The sequence below is a fragment of the Amblyraja radiata genome, chromosome 31, assembly GCF_010909765.2.
Source record: "Amblyraja radiata isolate CabotCenter1 chromosome 31, sAmbRad1.1.pri, whole genome shotgun sequence".
NCBI lineage: Eukaryota > Metazoa > Chordata > Chondrichthyes > Rajiformes > Rajidae > Amblyraja > Amblyraja radiata.
This window is the reverse complement of record NC_045986.1, coordinates 30,172,115-30,191,455: the sequence shown is the minus strand read 5'-3', so window position 1 is coordinate 30,191,455 and position 19,341 is coordinate 30,172,115. Positions and strand designations below refer to the sequence as shown.

Genomic DNA, 19,341 nt, shown 5'->3' with positions numbered 1-19,341 from the left:
GTGGCATGAACATTGAATTCTCACAATTCTGTTAACCCTTGCTGTCTCCTCCCCTTCCCACCTCAGCCCTCGGGCTCCTCCTCCTCCTTTTTCCTTTCTTCTCCCCCCACCCCCTATCAGTCTGAAGAAGGGTTTCGGCCCGAAATGTTGCCTATCTCCTTCGCTCCATAGACGCTGCTGCACCCGCTGAGTTTCTCCAGCATTTTTGTCTACCTTCGATTTTCCAGCATCTGCAGTTCCTTCTTAAACACATGACATACAGTGACAGTTACGAATGACTCAGAAAACACTAAACTTTAATAATAATAAAACATTAATGATAAAACACCATTGATCAAGCATGTGAACCAAATGTAATGTTTTTAAACCAATGCTTATCTCTCAGTCCCGGCCTAACATGCTGTGCTGCTGAAGGAATGAATTAAAATCTCCAGTTGGCATCAGCAAGGCTAAATGTTCCTTGACCTTGAAGCTCGCTGACAAGTAGTGGGAGTAAGTTGTTGCGTTGGGTTCAGGGCCTTTGTGCCTCCATCTGCAGTGTGTTAGATACTCGCACGGCTTCTGTGTTTAAGAAGGAACTGCAATTAGATGCTGGAAAATCGAAGGTAGACAAAAGTGCTGGAGAAACTCAGCGGGTGCAGCAGCATCTATGTGGAGCGAAGGAAATAGGCGACGTTTCCTTCGCCCCATGCAAAGAGTTAAACAATCTCCACTATAGGAAATAGGCAACGTTTCGGGCCGAAACCCAAAGGGTTTCGACCCGAAATGTTGCCTATTTCCTTCGCTCCATAGACGCTGCTGCACCCGCTGAGTTTCTCCAGCATTTTTGCCTACCTTCGATTTTCCAGCATCTGCAGTTCCTTCTTAAACACAACACAACTTTGGGCGACTGAGGAGACGACTCGCGACCGTACAGGCGACACCCCAGCGACCATGTGGACGCAGCCTAGTCGCTTGTAGATGCCTAAAAAATCGCAGAAAAATCGCCGAAAAAAAATCGCCCTTTACACACTCAGGATCGAACCTGGGGGCCCCTGGCGCTGTACCCCAGTACACGTGTTGGCACCCCAGCGGTTATTTTTGCCCGTGTAGACCAGATCCGCACGTGAACACTGCGTACAGTGCACTAGGACAACGGTAGAGTCGCTGCTGCACCCGTATACACTGTCATGGTGGCAAACCTCTGCATCCCCTCTTGCTTCAACCTGCTGGTTGCCAGCCTCCAAAATTGGGCCGTAAAGGATTGAAACTGGGCCGTGAGGGGTCCAGATTTTATTTTAAACTAGACTAAGTGGGACCCGTTGGGTCCCAGCATCACGGGAGAGCTGGTCCCCCAACGCAATATTCCACCTCTCCAACAATTCCAATATTGGTGGGGGGGTGAGGGGGCTTTCTGGAGCGCTAGTATGGGTGTTGAGGGCTGAAGGAACTGGTTTCCAGAGGGTTAGTATGGCCATTGTGGGCTGAATGGATTCTTGGGCTGGCAGCTCACTCACTCACGGCTGGTGGGCTGGCAGTTGACACGGCTATTCCTTGAAATTCCATTTCAAGCAGGGTGCAAGGCCACCAAATTCAAGTGCAGTTTCTTAACATTTCAAGCAGGGTGCAAGGCCACTAAAGGCAGCGAGTCGTGACCTCTCCCTCCTCCATCTTGCAGAGACTGAGCCACGCCCACACTTCTAAGACTTATAGTCCCTCCCACAAGAAGGGGCGTGGCCTTCATGGCGTGATTGACAGGAGAGAGAATCACAACATTTTTTAAACACTAATAACTCTTTTATTTTTCATCGATGGGAAAAATCCTCTTGTCCTGCGCAGCAGAGGGGGACTCTGAGTAAGATGGCCAAAAATCACAGCCGTAAGTGGCAGCGCTTTTTCTAAAATCAATATACAGAACAACAGGAAGTGGTCAAGATCAGACTGTTAGTAATATAGATTATGAAAAATCATTGTTGAAATAGTCGAGGCGCTGCCTTGCAGCCGTTGTACAAGTTCCAGCGCGCACAGTACAAGCAGGCAGGGCAGTGGGAGCATTCAGTAACCCCAGTCCCAGCGCGCGCGGTGCAAGCAGGCAGGGCAGTGGCAGCATTCAGTATCCCCAGACTTTTATTACCTGCTTTAATTTTGTGTTCAATTATTTAATTTGACACGGTTCGATCCTGACTATGGGCGCTGTCTGTACGGAGTTTGCATGTTCTCCCCGTGACCGGCGTGGGTTTTCTCCGGGTGCTCCGGTTTTCCCCCACACTCCAAAGACGTGCAGGTTTGTAGGTTAATTGGTTCCTGTTAAATTGTAAATTGGCCTCAGTGTGCAGGACGGTGCTGGGCGATCGCTGGTCGGCACGGACACGGTGGGCCGAAGGGCCTGTAACCGCGCGGTATAGCTACAGTCTCGGAAGGCAGAATACAGGCAAGCAGAATTCTGATGCAGCATGGATGAGGTTAAGGGTGATTGCATGGATGTGAATGGTTGCCATGGTTGTTCTGCATCTTCTAAGACTTGTTTTCACTTTGCAGTGGGATAATTCAATGACTGGATGATTTTGAAGACTTGCCTGTTACCAAGAGGCCCCTCTGCTTCCAATGGAGGAGTTGAACGTGAGTGTGCGTTGCCTCTCGATGTGTTAGGGCTGGGGCGGGCAGCATCTGTGGAGGGAACAGATAGTTTGGTTTCAAGTCGGGACCTGTCTTCAGACTGATTGTACTTGGGTTAAGAGAGATGGGAGCTGGACAAAGCCAGTGATAGGTGAACAAAATGCTGGAGTAATTCAGCAGGTCAGGCAGCATCTCTGGACAAAAGAGTCTGGAGAAGTTTGTCTGCCCGAAACATCACCCATTCCTTCTCTCCAGAGATGCTGCCTGACCCGCTGAGTTACTCCAGCACTCTGTCTCTGTCTACTCTAGAATTTAGGATGAGAGGGGATCTTATTGAAACATACAAGATTATCAAGGGCTTGGACACACTAGAGGCAGGAAATATGTTCCCGATGTTGGGGGAGTCCAGAACCAGGGGCCACAGTTTAAGAATAAGGGCTAAGCCATTTAGAACGGAGATGAGGAAACACTTTTTCACACAGAGAGTTGTGAGTCTGTGGAATTCTCTGCCTCAGAGGGTGGTGGAGGCCAGTTCTCTGGATACTTTCAAGAGAGAGCTAGATAGGGCTCTTAAAGATAGCGGGGTCAGGGGATATGGGGAGAAGGCAGGAACGGGGTACTGATTGCATGGCGGTGCTGGCTTGAAGGGCCGAATGGCCTACTCCTGCACCTATTGTCCATTGAAACACTAAATTCTGGAAACGCTCAGCTGGTCAGTAAGGTCATCACGAATAGGAATAGAATTAGACCATTCGTCCCATCAAGTCTACTCCGCCATTCAATCATGGCTGATCTATCTCTCCCTCCTAACCCCATTCTCCTGCCTTCTCCCCATAACCCCTGACACCCGTGTGGTCAGGCAGCATCTGTGGAGAAATAAATATTTCAGATCAGGTTTTTCATCTGAACCAAGGTTGTCTGCCTAGAAAACAGTTCAGGGCAACTTATTATCTAAAAATATACTTTGCATAATAAGGCTTTAGATATTTCCACGGAATGAGAGGCCATCTTCGAATAGAAACTTAGAGTCATAGAGTGACACAGTGTGGAAACCGACCCTTCGGCCCAACTTGCCCACACCGGCCAACACGTCCCGGCTACACTAGTCCCACCTGCCTGCGTTTGGCCCATGTCCCTCAACCCTGTCCTATCCACTGACCTGTGTAGGAAAGAACTGCAGATGCTGGTTTAAATCGAAGAGAGACACAAAATGCTGGCGTAACTCAGCGGGACAGGCAGCATCTCTGGAGAGAAGGAATGGGTGAGGATTCAGGTCTGAAGAAGGGTCTCGACCCAAAACGCCACCCATTCCTTCTCTCCAGAGATGCTGCCTGTCCCGCTGAGTTACTCCAGCATTTTGTGTCATATCCATGTACCTGTCTAACTGCTTCTTAAATGTTGGGATAATACCTGCCTCGACTACCTCCTCCGGCAGCTCGTTCCATACACCCATATCTTGTGTGAAAATGTTTATTTTTGATTGAAGAGTTAATTCTGAATAAAAATCTTGTTTGGTTTGTTTTAAATGAGGTTGTGATAGTTAATATTCTGCCGTGTTTCTGCTTGTGTTTAGAGCAATCTAATACCTGGGCCCCAGGTGGAGATGTTAGTCGACGTGCCCCAACGAATATTGAGGGGGCTTCCTCATGAGGTGACTTTGCAACAGTCCGCAGTTGACGAGAGGCGCATTGGTGAGTGCTTACAGTCATAGAATGATACAGTGTGGGAAACAGGCCCTTCAGCCCAACTTGCCCATACTGGCCAACATGTCTCAGCTACACTAGCCCCACGTGCCTGCACTTGGTCCATATCCCTCCAAACCTGTCCTATCCATGTCCCTGTCTAACAATGTGATAGTCCCAGCCTCAACTACCTCCTCTGGCAGCTTGTTCCATTCACCCACCCACCCTTTGTGTGAAAAAGTTACCTCTCAGATTCCTATTAAATCTTTTCCCCTTCACCTTGAACCTATGTCCTCTGGTCCTCGATTCCCCCACTCTGGGCAAGAGTACGGTGGGCGGCACGGTGGCACAGCGGTAGAGCTACTGCCTTACAGCGCCAGAGACCCGGGTTCGATCCTTGCTACGGGTGCTGATCTAAACAAAGTTTGTACGTTCTCCCCGTGACTTGTGTGGGTTTTCTCCAAGATATTCATTTTCCTCCCACACTCCAAAGACGTGCAGGTTTGTAGGTTAATTTGTTTGGTATAAATGGAAATGTAATATTGTCCCTGGAATGCGTAGGATAGTGTTAGTGTGCGGGGATCGCTGGTCGGTGCGGACTCGGTGGGCCGAAGGGCCTGTATCCGCGCTGTATCTCTAAACTAAACTAAACTAAAGCTGGATTTAATGGGTTTGTTTCTAGAGCTGAGGGAGACTGAGTCACATGTCATCATAACTAAAAATGTAAAGGAACTGAGAAATAAAACCGTGCTTTGAGCCGTTGTGACATCATGGCCGTGTGGCTTCATCAACATTTTGTGTTCCAGGTGTGTGGGCCACCAGGTCTATACAGAAGGGCAGGAGATATGGTCCATTCTCAGGAGAAAAGAAGAAAAAGGCCCGGGTGAATAGCAGCGTGTACATGTGGGAGGTAAGGGCGTTCTGGCGATCAGCTGGGCAGCAACATATGTAACATGCATCACTGGCTTTGTGAACTAATATTAACTTTTTCTGCAAAGTGGGACAGGACAGGCAGCATCTCTGGAGAGAAGGAATGGGTGATGTTTCGGGTCGAGACCCTTCTTCGCACTAATGAGTCTGATGAAGGGTCTCAACTCAAAACGTCATCTATTCCTCTTTTTAGTTTAGTTTAGAGATACAGCGCGGGAACAGACCCTTTCAGCCCACCGTGCCCGCGCCGACAAGCGATCCCCGCACATTAACACGATCCTATACCCACCAGGGACAATTTTTGTTACATTTACCGAGCCAATTAACCTACAAACCTGTACGTCTTTGGAGTGTGGGAGGAAACTAAAGATCTCGGAGAAAACCCACGCAGGTCACGGGGAGAACGTTCAAACTCCGTACAGACAGCGCCCGTAGTCGGGATCGAGCCCGGGTGTCCGGCGTTGCATTCGCTGCAAGGCAGCAACTCTACCGCTGATCCACCATGACCGCCCATCTCTTCTCCAGAGATGCTGCCTGACCTGCTGCTCCAGCATTGTGTGTCCATCTTGGATATGTTTGCGTGTTCGAAGGAACTGTAGATGCAGTTTTAAACTGAAGATAGACACAAAGTGCTGGAGTAACTCAGCGGGACAGGCAGCGTCTCTGGGGTGAAGGAGTGGGTGACGTTTAGGGTCGAGACCTTTCTTCAGCCTGTGAGTCAGGGGAGAGGGGAACTAGAGGCATGAATTAGCTGGCAAATTTGCGGTTGCACTTATTAACTATATGTAACGCAACCTCGTCTGATTCCAATGGACTTTGTCCAGTAAATAAGACATATTGACATTGTTGTGAGGAAATAGATCACCACTGCTGATCGCGAGTTCTTGTGTTCCGTGGCTCCGACATTCACTCCAGACCCTCTGTGAACACAATAGAAAGCGCAAATGATTAAATTTATCTTGCTAAACTCATTATATTGAAACCTGTATCCCTGATTTAAACTGGGGGGGGGGGGGGGGTTATTCTGCTGCTAATCCTTCAATGATATGCCCACGGATGCAATATAACCCTAAACTTACCATGGACAAAATTAATTCATGTTCATAGGAGCAGAATTAGGCCATTCGGCCCATCAAGTCCACTCCGCCATTCAATCGTGGCTGATCTATCTCTCCCTCCTAACCCCATTCTTCTGCCTTCTTCCCGTAAACCCTGACACCCGCACTAATCAAGAATCTATTTATCTCTGGCTTAGAAATACAGTGCATTCAGAAAGTATTCAGACCCCTTCACTCTTTCCACATTTTGTTACGTTACAGCCTTATTCTAAAATGGATTAAATTATTTATTTTTTATCATCAATCTACACACAATGCCCCATAATAAAACAAATGAAACAGGCGTTTAGAAATGTTTGCAAAGTAATTAAAAATAAATAACTGAAATATCACATTTACATCAGTATTTAGACCCTTTACTCAGTACTTTGTTGAGGCACCTTTGGCAGCGATTACAGCCTCAAGTCTTCTTGGGTATGACGCTACAAACTTGGCACACCTGTATTTGGGTAATTTCTCCCATTCTTCTCTGCAGATCCTCTCAAGCTCTGTCGGGTTGGATGGGGAGCGTCGATGCACAGCTATTTTCAGGTCCCTCCAGAGATGTTCGATCGGGTTCAAGTCCAGGCACTGGCTGGGCCACTCAAGGACATTCACAGACTCGTCACGAAGCCACTCCTGCGTTGTCTTGGCTGTGTGCTTAGGGTCTTTGATCATTTGGAAGGTGAAACTCTGCCCCCCCCTCCCCCCCCCCCCCCCAGTCTGAGGTCCTGAACGCTCTGGAGCAGGTTTTCGTCAAGGATCTCTCTGTAGTCTGCAGCATCTAGGCAGCATCTCTGGAGAGAAGGAATGGGTGACGTTTCAGGTCGAGACCCTTCCTCAAACATCATCCATCCCGCAAGGGACTTGCAGCATCTCTGGAGTGAAGGAATGGGTGATGTTTGAAGAAGGGTCTCGACCCGAGTTACTCCAACATTTTGTGTCTATCGTGCGTTTAAACCAGCATCTGCAGTTCCTTCCTGCACAAGTGTAACCCATCTTGGGTGAGACCAGCAACGGTTTTGCCAGCTCTCTGTTCAAATGGAGCACAATGTTATTTTTCAATCCTCTAGCAGTAATGTCCCATGTACTGTTTGCCTCCTTAATTCCTCGTGTCTAAAGTGGCCCATTGTCAAGTTATAATACTCCCATGACCCTTGGAGTGCTATACTGTTAAAGCACGCCAAATACACAGTTGATATTCAAAGTCATCGAAATTCAGATGCAAAAAGCTGCAAATGCAGCTGTCCGATTCATAAGAGCATATTCCGTGTCACCAAATGCGAGCAACTGCATTCTGCATTCTCCCGACTTACATTCCTTGCTGTAGAGTTGGACACACAATGCTGGAGTAACTCAGCGGGACAGACAGGCAGCATCTCCGGAGAGAAGGAGTGGGCGACGTTTCGGGCCGAGACCCTTCTTCAGACCCGAAACGTCGCCCATTCCTTCTCGCCAGAGACATAGAAACATAGACAATAGGTGCAGGAGTAGAGGCCATTCGGGCCTTCGAGCCTGCACCGCCATTCAATATGATCATGGCTAATCATCCAACTCAGTATCCCATACCTGCCTTCTCTCCATATCCCCTGATCCCTTTAGCCACAAGGGCCACATCTAACTCCCTCTTAAATATAGCCAATGAACTGGCCTCAACTACCTTCTGTGGCAGAGAATTCCACAGATTCACCACTCTCTGTGTAAAAAATGATTTTCTCATCTCGGTCCTAAAAGACTTCCCTCTTATCCTTAAACTGTGAACCCTAGTTCTGGACTTCCCCAACATCGGGAATAATCTTCCTGCATCTAGCCTGTCCATCCACTTAAGAATGTTGTAAGTTTCTATAAGATCCTCCCTCAATCTTCTAAATTCTAGCGAGTACAAGCCGAGTCTATCCAGGAAGGAATGGGCGACGTTTCGGGCCGAGACTCTTCTTCAGACCCGAAACATCACCCATTCCTTCTCGCCAGAGACGCTGCCTGTCTGTCCCGCTGACTTGACCTGTGGTTTGGATGGAACCTGGATCTCTGGCGCTGTAAGGCAGCAACTCTACAGCTTGGTGATGAGGACTGGCCCAGGACTAACCACTAACCAAGAGCAACTCTCTCTCTCTCCTTTCAGGTTTACTTCCCCCAGTACGGGTGGATGTGTATCGATGCCACTGACCCAGACAAGGGCAATTGGTTGCGGTACGTGAACTGGGCTCGCTCCTCCGATGAGCAGAACCTCTTCCCGCTGGAGATCAACAGGGGCATCTACTACAAAGTCTTCAAGGTAGCCGCGTCCTTGTGATCGTCTGACTTCACATGCACCGGCACAAATCATAACATCAGTTCAGTTCCAGTTTATTGTCACGTGTACCGAGGTACAGTGAACAGCTAATGTTGTGTGCTAACCAGTCAGCTCTCTAGTTGTGGCAGGATGGTTCCATTGCCTGATAACAGCTGGGAAGAAACCCTTGCATCCCCTCTCTCTCTCTGTCTCTCCCCCACCCGAGTCATCGTACTAGTTATCCATTGTGGGCTCCACCTTTCCTTCATCATCGTTGCTTTTTGCATATCTTTCATTCATTTGTTCTGTGTAGCGTCTACATCATTCATTTCCTTCTCCCCTGACTCTCAGTCTGAGGCTCTCGACCTGTAATGTCACCCATTCCTTCTCTCCAGAGATGCTGCCTGTCCCGCTGAGTTACTCTGGCATTTTGTGTCTATCCCCGACATTATAGACAACAGACAATAGGTGCAGGTGTAGGTCATTCGGCCCTTCGATCCAGCACCGCCATTCAATGTGATCATGGCTGATCATCTCCAATCAGTACCCCGTTCCTGCCTTCTCCCCATATCCCCTGACTCCGCTATCTTTAACAGACCTATCCAGCTCTCTCTTGAAAGCATCCAGAGAACCGGCCTCCACTGCCCGCTGTGTGGAGGAAAGAAGTGGTTTAAATCGAAGGTAGACACAAAGTGCTGGAGTAACTCAGCGGGACAGGCAGCATCTCTGGAGAGTCACCTTCAGTCTGAAGAAGGGTGTCGACCCGAAACGTCACCCATTCCTTCTCTCCAGAGATGCTGCCTGTCTCGCTGAGTTACTCCGGCATTTTGTGTCTATCTTGGGTCCAGAACTTGCTGTACAACCTATCTGTACACAGTGTTGCTGATTCCTGCTCTGATTTGTGTTCATTTGCTTTCACGATGTCCTTTCTCGGTCTAGTACTTTGATTGCTGCAGTAAGTTGATGAGATTGGTTTCACATCTAGTCCACTAATTTCTGATCTTTGATTCTAAGATACCAATTAAGGGCTGCGTATTACGCCATTCACTCTGTTTTTCAGCAAACTATACGTCTTTCTGAGTTATTATTTCATCTTTCACATTTGCCCACTTACCAAACCATTTTTCTCAGGATAGAAAAATCAAATACTCGAGGGCAGAACTTTGAGGTGAGAAGGGGCAAAGGAGATGTGCGGGGCATTTTTGTTTTACACAGAGGGTGGTGGGTGCCTGGAACGCTCTGCGCTGCCAGGGGTGGTGGTGGAGGCCGATATGATAGTGACATTTAAGAGACTTTTGGATGGGCGCGTGGATATGTAGAGAATGGAGTGTAGGAGTGCAGGAGTTGTGAATCTGTGGAATTCTCTGCCACAGAAGACAGTGGAGGCCAACTCACTGGATGTTTTCAAGAGAGAGTTAGATTTAGCTCTTAGGGCTAATGGAATCAAGGGATGTGGGGAGAAAGCAGGAACAGGGCACTGATTCTGGATGATCAGCCATGATCATATTGAATAGCGATGCTGGCTCGAAGGTCCGAATGGCCTACTCCTGCACCTATTTTCTATGTTTCTAAGTGGAGGGATGTGGATCACGTGTAGGTAGATAAGAGATGGTCTTGGCATCATGTTTAGCACAGACATTGTGGGCCGAATGGCCTGTTCTTGTGCTGTACTGTCCTATGCTCAACTTTCTCTAACTTCCACTTCATGAGGCGCCTTGTGATCAACTCTTCCAGTTTTACTGTTTGTTCAGTTCAGTTACAGTTCAGTTTATTGTCACATGTACTGAGCTACAGTGAAACGCTTTCATTGCTCGCTATCCAGTCAGCGGAAAGACTACACATGATTACAATCGAGCCATTCCCAGTGTACAGATACATCATGAGGGAATAACATTTAGTGCAAGGTAAAGCCAGCAAAGTCCGATCAAGAGTAGCCGCAAACTGAAGATTGACACAAAATGCTGGAGTAACTCAGCGGGACAGGCAGCATCTTTGGAGAGAAGGAATGGGTGACGTTTCGGTTCCAGACCCTTCTTCAGATTGGGTAGTCCCAAACGGAGTTCCTTGGATTAATTAGAATGGGTGGCAGTGTCTAAAATAACTCTCAATCTGACCTTTTCTGACTCTGACAACATCTGAGGAAGTTCTTCTTCCTATCCACGCCGTTCTATATTTAATCTCGACATTTACATACACTGAGTCACGTCATCATGTGACCCAGTGGTGCAGGAAATGGTGCACAGATAGGAAAGGTGGAGCGGGTTTGGGGCCAAATGCAGGCAGAATGGGGCATCTTGGTCCTAGCATGACTAGGTTGGGCTGAAGGGCCTGTTTCCACGCTGTATGTCATGAGATGCCCCCCTATGACACAAAACATCTCCCTCCCAACCCAACGACAAAAGGCGAATGGAAAAAATATCAGCATTCACGAGAGGAAGGCAATGTTTCTGTAAAGAGGAAGTGAAATGAACAATAGATTGGTCACAAATGAAAGCATGCGCTCTAGGCAGATTTGTGTGAACATAAACGTAATGGTGGATAAGTAAACACCCTCTGGCCAAACAGCTTGTCCTCTTAAATACCGATATCTTACATAACGAGGTAAAACAAACCCAGCCGAATCCATGTCGCTGTGGAAGAGAATTTTCCATCTGCAATCTCCCCCCCCCCCCAGAACAAAAGGAGGAAGACTGACTGAACTTTATTGCGTTTATCACAGTGATCAATAGACAATAAACAACAGGTGCAGGAGTAGGCCATTCGGCCCTTCGAGCCAGCACCGCCATTCAATGTGATCACGGCTGATCATCCCCAATCAGTACCCCGTTCCTGCCTTCTCCCCATATCCCCTGACTCCGCTATTTTTAAGAGCCCTATCTAGCTCTCTCTTGAAAGTATCCAGAGAACCTGCCTCCACCGCCCTCTGAGGCAGAGAATTCCACTGACTCACCACTCTCTGTGAGAAAAGGTGTTTCCTCGTCTCCGTTCTAAATGGCTTACTCCTTATTCCTGCTTCTCCACGCACATTATTTTGAGATTAAGAAATTCCAGGCACTGGTGTCGTTCATTCACGACAACAAATATTCACCAGATGTGGGAACAGGCACTCCTTCTCCCGTGATCCTCCTCTACCGTTCATTGAGAAAATCAGAGATGTTCAACCTCGCTGATTTTTGCATATCTTAGCTCAGTTTATTGTCACGTGTACCGAGGTACAGCGAAAACCTTTTGTTGCGCGCTAAACAGTCAGTGGAACGTCAATACATGATTACAATCGATCCATTCACAGTGTACAGACACATGATAAGGGAATAATGTTTAGCGCAAGGTAAAGCCCGTAAAGTCCGATCAAAGATTGTCCTTGGGTCTCCAATAGAAACATAGAAACATAGAAATTAGGTGCAGGAGTAGGCCATTCGGCCCTTCGAGCCTGCACCGCCATTCAATATGATCATGGCTGATCATCCAACTCAGTATCCCGTACCTGCCTTCTCTCCATACCCTCTGATCCCCTTAGCCACAAGGGGCACATCTAACTCCCTCTTAAATATAGCCAATGAACTGGCCTCGACTACCCTCTGTGGCAGAGAGTTCCAGAGATTCACCACTCTCTGTGTGAAAAAAGTTCTTCTCATCTCGGTTTTAAAGGATTTCCCCCTTATCCTTAAGCTGTGACCCCTTGTCCTGGACTTCCCCAACATCGGGAGCAATCTTCCTGCATCTAGCCTGTCCAACCCCTTAAGAATTTTGTAAGTTTCTATAAGATCCCCTCTCAATCTCAATGAGGTAGATCGTAGTTCAGGACCGCCCTCTAGTTGTTGACAAGATGGTTCAGTTGCCTGATAACAGCTGCTAATATATTGATATAATATAATATATGCTCCAAAATTCTCTCCTAAGGATTCAAAATTAATAATTGACATTAATTATAAGAGACCCAGATTTTAACCTGCTGTGTAGAAATGTTTCTTAACTTCCTTGTCAAAAAATCTGGACCTAATTTTCAGATTATCCTTTATCCGCCTTCATCCACAACGTGTCTCTCGAGCTGACAGAAATTGTTCCCCTCAATGTCCTGAAAATCTATTAATATTGCTCACTGATTTCATGCATCTATCTACACTAGTGGAAAAGCTGCATGTATTTGCATTAAAAAGCAGGCTTGGTTATAGAAACATAGAAACATAGAAAATAGGTGCAGGAATAGGCCATTCGGCCCTTCGAGCCTGCACCGCCATTCGATATGATCATGGCTGATCATCCAACTCAGTATCCCATCCCTGCCTTCTCTCCATACCCCCTGATCCCTTTAGCCACAAGGGCCACATCTAACTCCCTCTTAAATATAGCCAATGAACTGGCCTCAACTACCTTCTGTGGCAGAGAATTCCACAGAATTCCCCAGATTCACCACTCATTATACAGCTTCCAATCTCCATAACTGCAGGCCTAAGAAAGATCTTGTGTATAGGGTGTTTAAGAAGGAACTGCAGATGCTGGAAAATCGAAGGTAGACAAAAGTGCTGGAGAAACTCAGTGGGTGCAGCAGCATCTGTGGAGCGAAGGAAATAGGCAACGTTTCGGGTCGAAACCCTTTGGGTTTCGGCCCGAAACGTTACCTATTTCCTTTGGGTTTCGGGCCGAAACGTTGCCTATTTCCTTCGCTCCATAGATGCTGCTGCACCCGCTGAGTTTCTCCAGCACTTTTGTCTACCTTGTGTATGGGGTGGCACAGTGCAGAACCCCACCGCCCCTTTGCGACAATTACCCAGTCATTTAGTTCGTCTATTCTAAATTTTACACTCCAGTAGGACGGCACAGTGGTGGAGTTTGCACGTTCTCCCTGGTGCTGCAGCTGGTGGCGTCTGGTGGGCTGCAGAGGAGCGTGGTCCCTTATGAATAATCCCTCGTTCCAACTAAAGCCATCACAAGTGTTGAACGTGGCCAGTTTTGGAACTTGCAATTTACAATGAAATAATAATCCCTTCGGCTATTAAAGCACCCAGTCTGTACCTCTGTGCATTACATACGGTAGAGTTGCTGCCTCACAGCGCCAGTGACCCGGGTTCGATCCTGGCTATGGGTGCTGTCTGTACGGAATTTGCATGTTCTCCCCATGACCGCGTGGGTTTACTGCGGGTGCTCCGGTTTCCTCCCACACTCCAAAGAAGTGCAAGTTTGCGGGTTAATTGGCTTCCGTAAGAATAGTAAATTGCCCCAAGTGTGTGTAGGATAGTGCTAGTGTACGGGGTGATTGCTGGTCGGTGCGGACTCTGTGGGCCAAAGGCCCTGTTTCCAGGCTGCATCTCTAAAGTCCAAAAGTAAAGTCTAATTCAATAAAACGAAGAACAATAACATGTTGTTCCTCACGTTCATCAATTTTAGCTCATCATACTGACAAGAAATTCAATTTGAAGTGGAGAATTGTCAGTAATTAATCATTAATTTCTGTGGAGACAATCTGATTCACCACATCAGCCGCAACCTGATTAAATATAAACGCTATTGAAGCAGATACAATTACAACTTTTGAGACATTTGGACAGATAAATGGAATTGGGGGGGAGGGAGGTTAGAGGGCTATGCATCAAATGCAGGCAAATAGAACCAGCCAACGTATGCCGCCATGGACAGGATGGCCGTAGGGCCAGTTTCCGTACCGTACAATTGCATGAATGGAGATGTCCGGGCAGGGTGTCGGAATTGAGTGCTTTACTCTGTTCGTGGTTCATATGTTTGCTAACTTCTTATGTTATGGGGCGGCCCGGTGGCGCAGCGGTGGAGTTGCTGCCTTACAGTGCTCAAGACCCGGGTTCGATCCTGACTACGGGTGCTGTCTGTACGGCGTTTGTACGTTCTCCCCGTGATCCGTATGAGTTTTCTCTGAGAGTTTTCTTCCGTTTAGATTAGTACATCAGTACTGTCAATTATGATTAGTACAGGTGTCAGAGGATATGGGGAGAAGGCAGGGGAACGGCGTTAGGAGGGAGGGACATGTCAGACATGATTGAATGGCAGAGTAGACTTGATGGGCTGAATGGCCTAATTATACTCCTAGCACTTTATGACGTTATGACTCGGTGGGCTGAAGGGCCTGTTTCCGCGCTGTATCTCTAATCTAAACGAAATAACTAAGCAAAACTACAAAAACAAAATAACTAAACTACAAAACAAAATTGAAACAAAACATTAGTAAACAAAACTACTAAACTAAGCAACTAAACTAAACTACTAAACTAAACTACTAAACTAAACTACTAAACTAAACTAAACTACTAAACTAAACTACTAAACTAAACTAAACTACTAAACTAAACTCAACTACTAAACTAAACTACTAAACTAAACTAAACTACTAAACTAAACTACTAAACTAAACTCAACTACTAAACTAAACTCAACTACTAAACTATTAAACTAAACTATTAAACTAAACTATTAAACTAAACTACTAAACTAAACTAAACTACTAAACTAAACTAAACTACTAAACTAAACTATTAAACTAAACTACTAAACTAAACTATTAAACTAAACTACTAAACTAAACTACTAAACTAAACTATTAAACTAAACTACTAAACTAAACTAAACTATTAAACTAAACTACTAAACTAAACTACTAAAGTAAACTACAAACTAAACTACTAAACTAAACTATTAAACTAAACTACTAAACTAAACTACTAAACTCAACTATTAAACTAAACTACACAGTAACTTTAAGACTTTTGACTCCATCACAGTGAGGAGGTGCCTGGTGGATGTTAATTTGTGTCTATTTGTGTGTTTTGTTGTTTATTATTATATGTATGGCTGCAGGCAACGACATTTCGTTGGATCTAATCTAATCTAAACTAAACTAAACTGCTAAACAAAACTAAGCGACTAAACTATACAACTAAAGTAGTGAACTAAGCGAGGATGCTGTGTGACTGTGTGTGGGTGCGGGGCCGCTCCTCCGGCCGCTAGGGGGCGCTGCTGCCGCCGCCGGTGTCGCTGCCGTCCGCTCCCCGCCTGTCAGCGCCGCCGCCGCCGCTTTTGTCCGAGTGTCCGAGTCCGGCCGCCGCCGGGTTGGTGCCGAGGCCGCAGCGCTGCCCGCGGGGGACAGAGAGAGAGAGAGAGAGAGCCGCCCGCCCGCCAGCCAACAGGGGGAGGGGGCAGAGTGTGCGGTCCCCGGGGGGGGGAGAGAGAGAGAGCGCCGAGCCAGAGCCGCAGGCCCCGAGGCCCAGCACCAAGCCCCGGCCTCGCCTAGTCTCCCTGCCCGCCTCTCCCGCCCTCCTGCCCGGCCCGGCTCTCACTCTCCCCCCCCCCCCCCTCCTCCATAATCTTCCCCCTCTAACCACCCCTCTCCTCCACTCCTCCTCCTCCTCCCCCCTTCCTCCTCCTCCTCCTCCTCCCCCTCCTCCTCCCCCTCCCTCCCCGCAGCCGATCGAGCCGGGCCAGGAGTTGCTGGTGTGGTACAATGGGCAGCAGGACGCCGACATCACAGCCGCTCTAGAGGAGGAGAGGAGCCGCCGTCCGCGCCGAAGGAGCTCGGCCAGAGGCCCCAGAGGTAAGAGGGGAGAGACGGGACGGGCGGGGGACGTAGGGTGGGACAGGGTGGGGGACGTAAGGTGGGACAGGGTGGGGGACGTAAGGTGGGACAGGGTGGGGGCAGAGCGGTCTCCCACTCCCCTTCACTCACTCCTCCACAGACAGTGGGGGAGAGGGAGAGGGCAAGGGGAGTCATTAATTCTCCCACTCGCTCCTCCACAGACAGTGGGGAGAGGAGGGGGGCAACTCCTGGCGTCATTAATTCTCCCACTCGCTCCTCCACAGACAGTGGGGAGAGGAGGGGGGCAACTCCTGGAGTCATTAATTCTCCCACTCGCTCCTCCACAGACAGTGGGGAGAGGGAGAGGGCAACTCCTGGATTCATTAATACATGATATATACTTGTATATCAGGGTCTGGACCCGAAACAACACCCATTCCTAGGTAGACAAAAGTGCTGGAGAAACGCAGCGGGTGCAGCAGCACCGATGGAGCGAAGGAAATAGCTAAATTTTGCCTATTTCCTTCGCTCCATGCAAAGGGTTGAACAATTTCCACTATAGGAAATAGGCAACGTTTCGGGCCGAAACCCTTCCGGGTTTCGGCCCGAAACGTTGCCTATTTCCTTCGCTCCACATAGACGCTGCTGCACCCGCTGAGTTTCTCCAGCATTTTTGTCTACATTCGATTTTCCAGCATCTGGAGTTCCTTCTTAAAACACAACACCCATTCCTTCTTCCCTCCAGAGATGCCGCCCGTCCCGCTGAGTTACTCCAGCATTTAGTGTGTTAGTGTGTGTATTTCCATCCGTGTTTTGAGTTGCCAAAGTGTGCTGCAGGACTGCTTGCAAAGACCCACTGGAATGTCAGCTGGAGGAATACACTTGGGTGACCTTCCACAACACAGCGGAAGAGCATTAAAAAAAAAATGTCCTAGACATCTTTCGTTTAAAGCTGCAGTAGGTGGAGGGGAGGGGAGACAGAGGGAAAGGAAAAAAAACAGACGTGGCCTTTTCGAGGCAGCTTGCGAGCTAAATACGTTTTTCTTTTCCTGATTCGGACTGTGAAGTAAATGTTTCCTTCTGCGAAGATGGCTCTTTTCTGCGTAGGGGGACGCTGAAAGTGTAGAATTGTGTTTGGAAACTCATGTTGTGCAAGAAGTTACTGATGTCAGAGGGCCCCGCAAAATGGATGCAGCGGCATCATAATTCAATGATTGAGTTGATTGTTCCGATCATTTTACACCCGAGTCAAATGTTACTTCGTCTTTTTTTTAAATCTCTGATTTGTAAAACACTCTGCAGGAGTAAGAGCACGTGAAGTGTTCTTTGAAAAGATTTAATAAATGTACAACTGTCCTGAACAAAATGGCTTTTATTCTTCCTCTTAATACTGTACTTTATATGTTTCCACTAAATCGTGCCCCTTCAGTGAATGATTTCCACGTTGGGTGTCTTGGGAAGCGTTTGACAGAAAACTACCTTAAGTTACTTTAAAAACTATTTTAACACTCATTACCTAAATGTTTGCTAGCTTACCTTCGGTAACCGCTTTTCAGATTAAATTGTTGACGCTGACAAAATAAATAAAGCCAAAAATAAGATTTAAATTTTGCGATGGGGAGAGATAAAAACATGTTGTACTCTACTAGGAGTTGACCAGAATATAAAATGAATTTCCATGGATAAATTACAAGATTTGTTAAAACTTCTGTGAGATGGATTTGCAGTATGTTACAATGTAACTCTATCCTTGTATAAATTACACTTCCATACTGAACACTTTAACATTTTATGGCATTTCATGGTAATATACTTGGCTACCAAATCTTCTTTAAATATAATGGATAGCCGAGAATGCAAATCAAATCGGGCTTCTGGCCTGCGAAGGAGTTGTTACGGGAGGGTTTTGTTTCGAAGTACGGGTTTTGTCACCAGACATTTGGAAAATCATTTAAGCAATGGCAAAATAAATTGTAATGTCACTTAAGTTTAAAATTTGCACCTGACAGACTATGGATTTGCTGTGTGTACTTCACCAGGAAGTAAGACTTGTACAAAGAAAAATGGCTGCATAGAGATTCCAGTTCTAAGTGCTCTAATTCTTGATAAATGCTTAACTGGTTTGCCAAGGACTATTGTGCTGAGATCTGCATTTCTGTAGATGGCCTATATAAAAAGCATCAGCTTGTAATAAATACCAAGGCCATTTCTGTCACTCATTGAGTGTGCAGTAAATTAAAGCTGCTCTACAAATCAGGATTCTTTTCAAATATGTTTTAATGTGCTAGCTGATAAGGAATATTTGCCGTTTTCACATACAGGAATTGCGTGCAACATTTCTCGGTATGTTTAAATCTCGATGCTGGAGTAGAATTCTTGAGCTCCTACTGACCCCCATTTGATGCCCTCCTCCCCACATTCCCACTCCTGATGATAAGTATTTCGTACAGACAAAAATGCTGGAGAAACTCAGCGAAACTTATCAAAAAAGCTCATCAGCGCCTCTACTTCCTGAGAAGATTACGGAGAGTCGGATTGTCAAGGAAGACTCTCTCTAACTTCTACAGGTGCACAGTCGAGAGCATACTGACCGGTTGCATCGTGGCTTGGTTCGGCAATTTGAGCGCCCTGGAGAGGAAAAGACTACAAAAAGTAGTAAACACTGCCCAGTCCATCATCGGTTCTGACCTTCCTTCCATCGAGGGGATTTATCGCAGTCGCTGCCTCAAAAAGGCTGGCAGTATCATCAAAGACCCACACCATCCTGGCCACACACTCATCTCCCTGCTACCTTCAGGTAGAAGGTACAGGAGCCTGAAGACTGCAACAACCAGGTTCAGGAATAGCTACTTCCCCACAGCCACCAGGCTATTAAACCTGGCTCGGACAAAACTCTGATTATTAATAACCACTTTCTGTTATTTGCACTTTACCAGTTTTATTCATGTGTGTATATATTTATATCATAGTATATGGACACATTTACCTGTTTTGTAGTAAATGCCTACTAATTTCTGTGTGCTTAAGCAAAGCAAGAATTTCATTGTCCTATACAGGGACACATGACAATAAACTCACTTGGACTTGGAGTGAGGCAGTATCTATGGAGCGAAGGAAATAGGTGACGTTTTCGGGTCGAGACCCTTCTTCAGACTGATGTGGGACTGGTGGGGCCGGGAAGCTTCTTCAGACTGATGTGGAAGTGGGGGGTGATGCTTCTTCCTGCCC

At 47.0% G+C, this 19,341-nt stretch overlaps 1 protein-coding gene across 3 annotated transcripts in view; it reads left to right on the top strand.

Moving 5' to 3' along the window:
• prdm2 (PR/SET domain 2) overlaps positions 1-19,341 on the top strand; it is a 73,232-nt gene that overhangs the window by 9,941 nt on the left and 43,950 nt on the right. For 2 of the 3 annotated variants that reach the window (XM_033048429.1, XM_033048427.1), the window contains exons 2-7: positions 1,326-1,328; positions 2,518-2,598; positions 4,169-4,286; positions 5,084-5,187; positions 8,427-8,579; positions 16,005-16,131. In XM_033048429.1, coding sequence (XP_032904320.1) covers positions 2,584-2,598; positions 4,169-4,286; positions 5,084-5,187; positions 8,427-8,579; positions 16,005-16,131 — 517 coding nt within the window. In that variant the 5' untranslated portion in view covers positions 1,326-1,328; positions 2,518-2,583. The remainder of the gene's footprint in view (positions 1-1,325; positions 1,329-2,517; positions 2,599-4,168; positions 4,287-5,083; positions 5,188-8,426; positions 8,580-16,004; positions 16,132-19,341) is intronic. The other variant, XM_033048428.1, reaches the window with a different exon arrangement.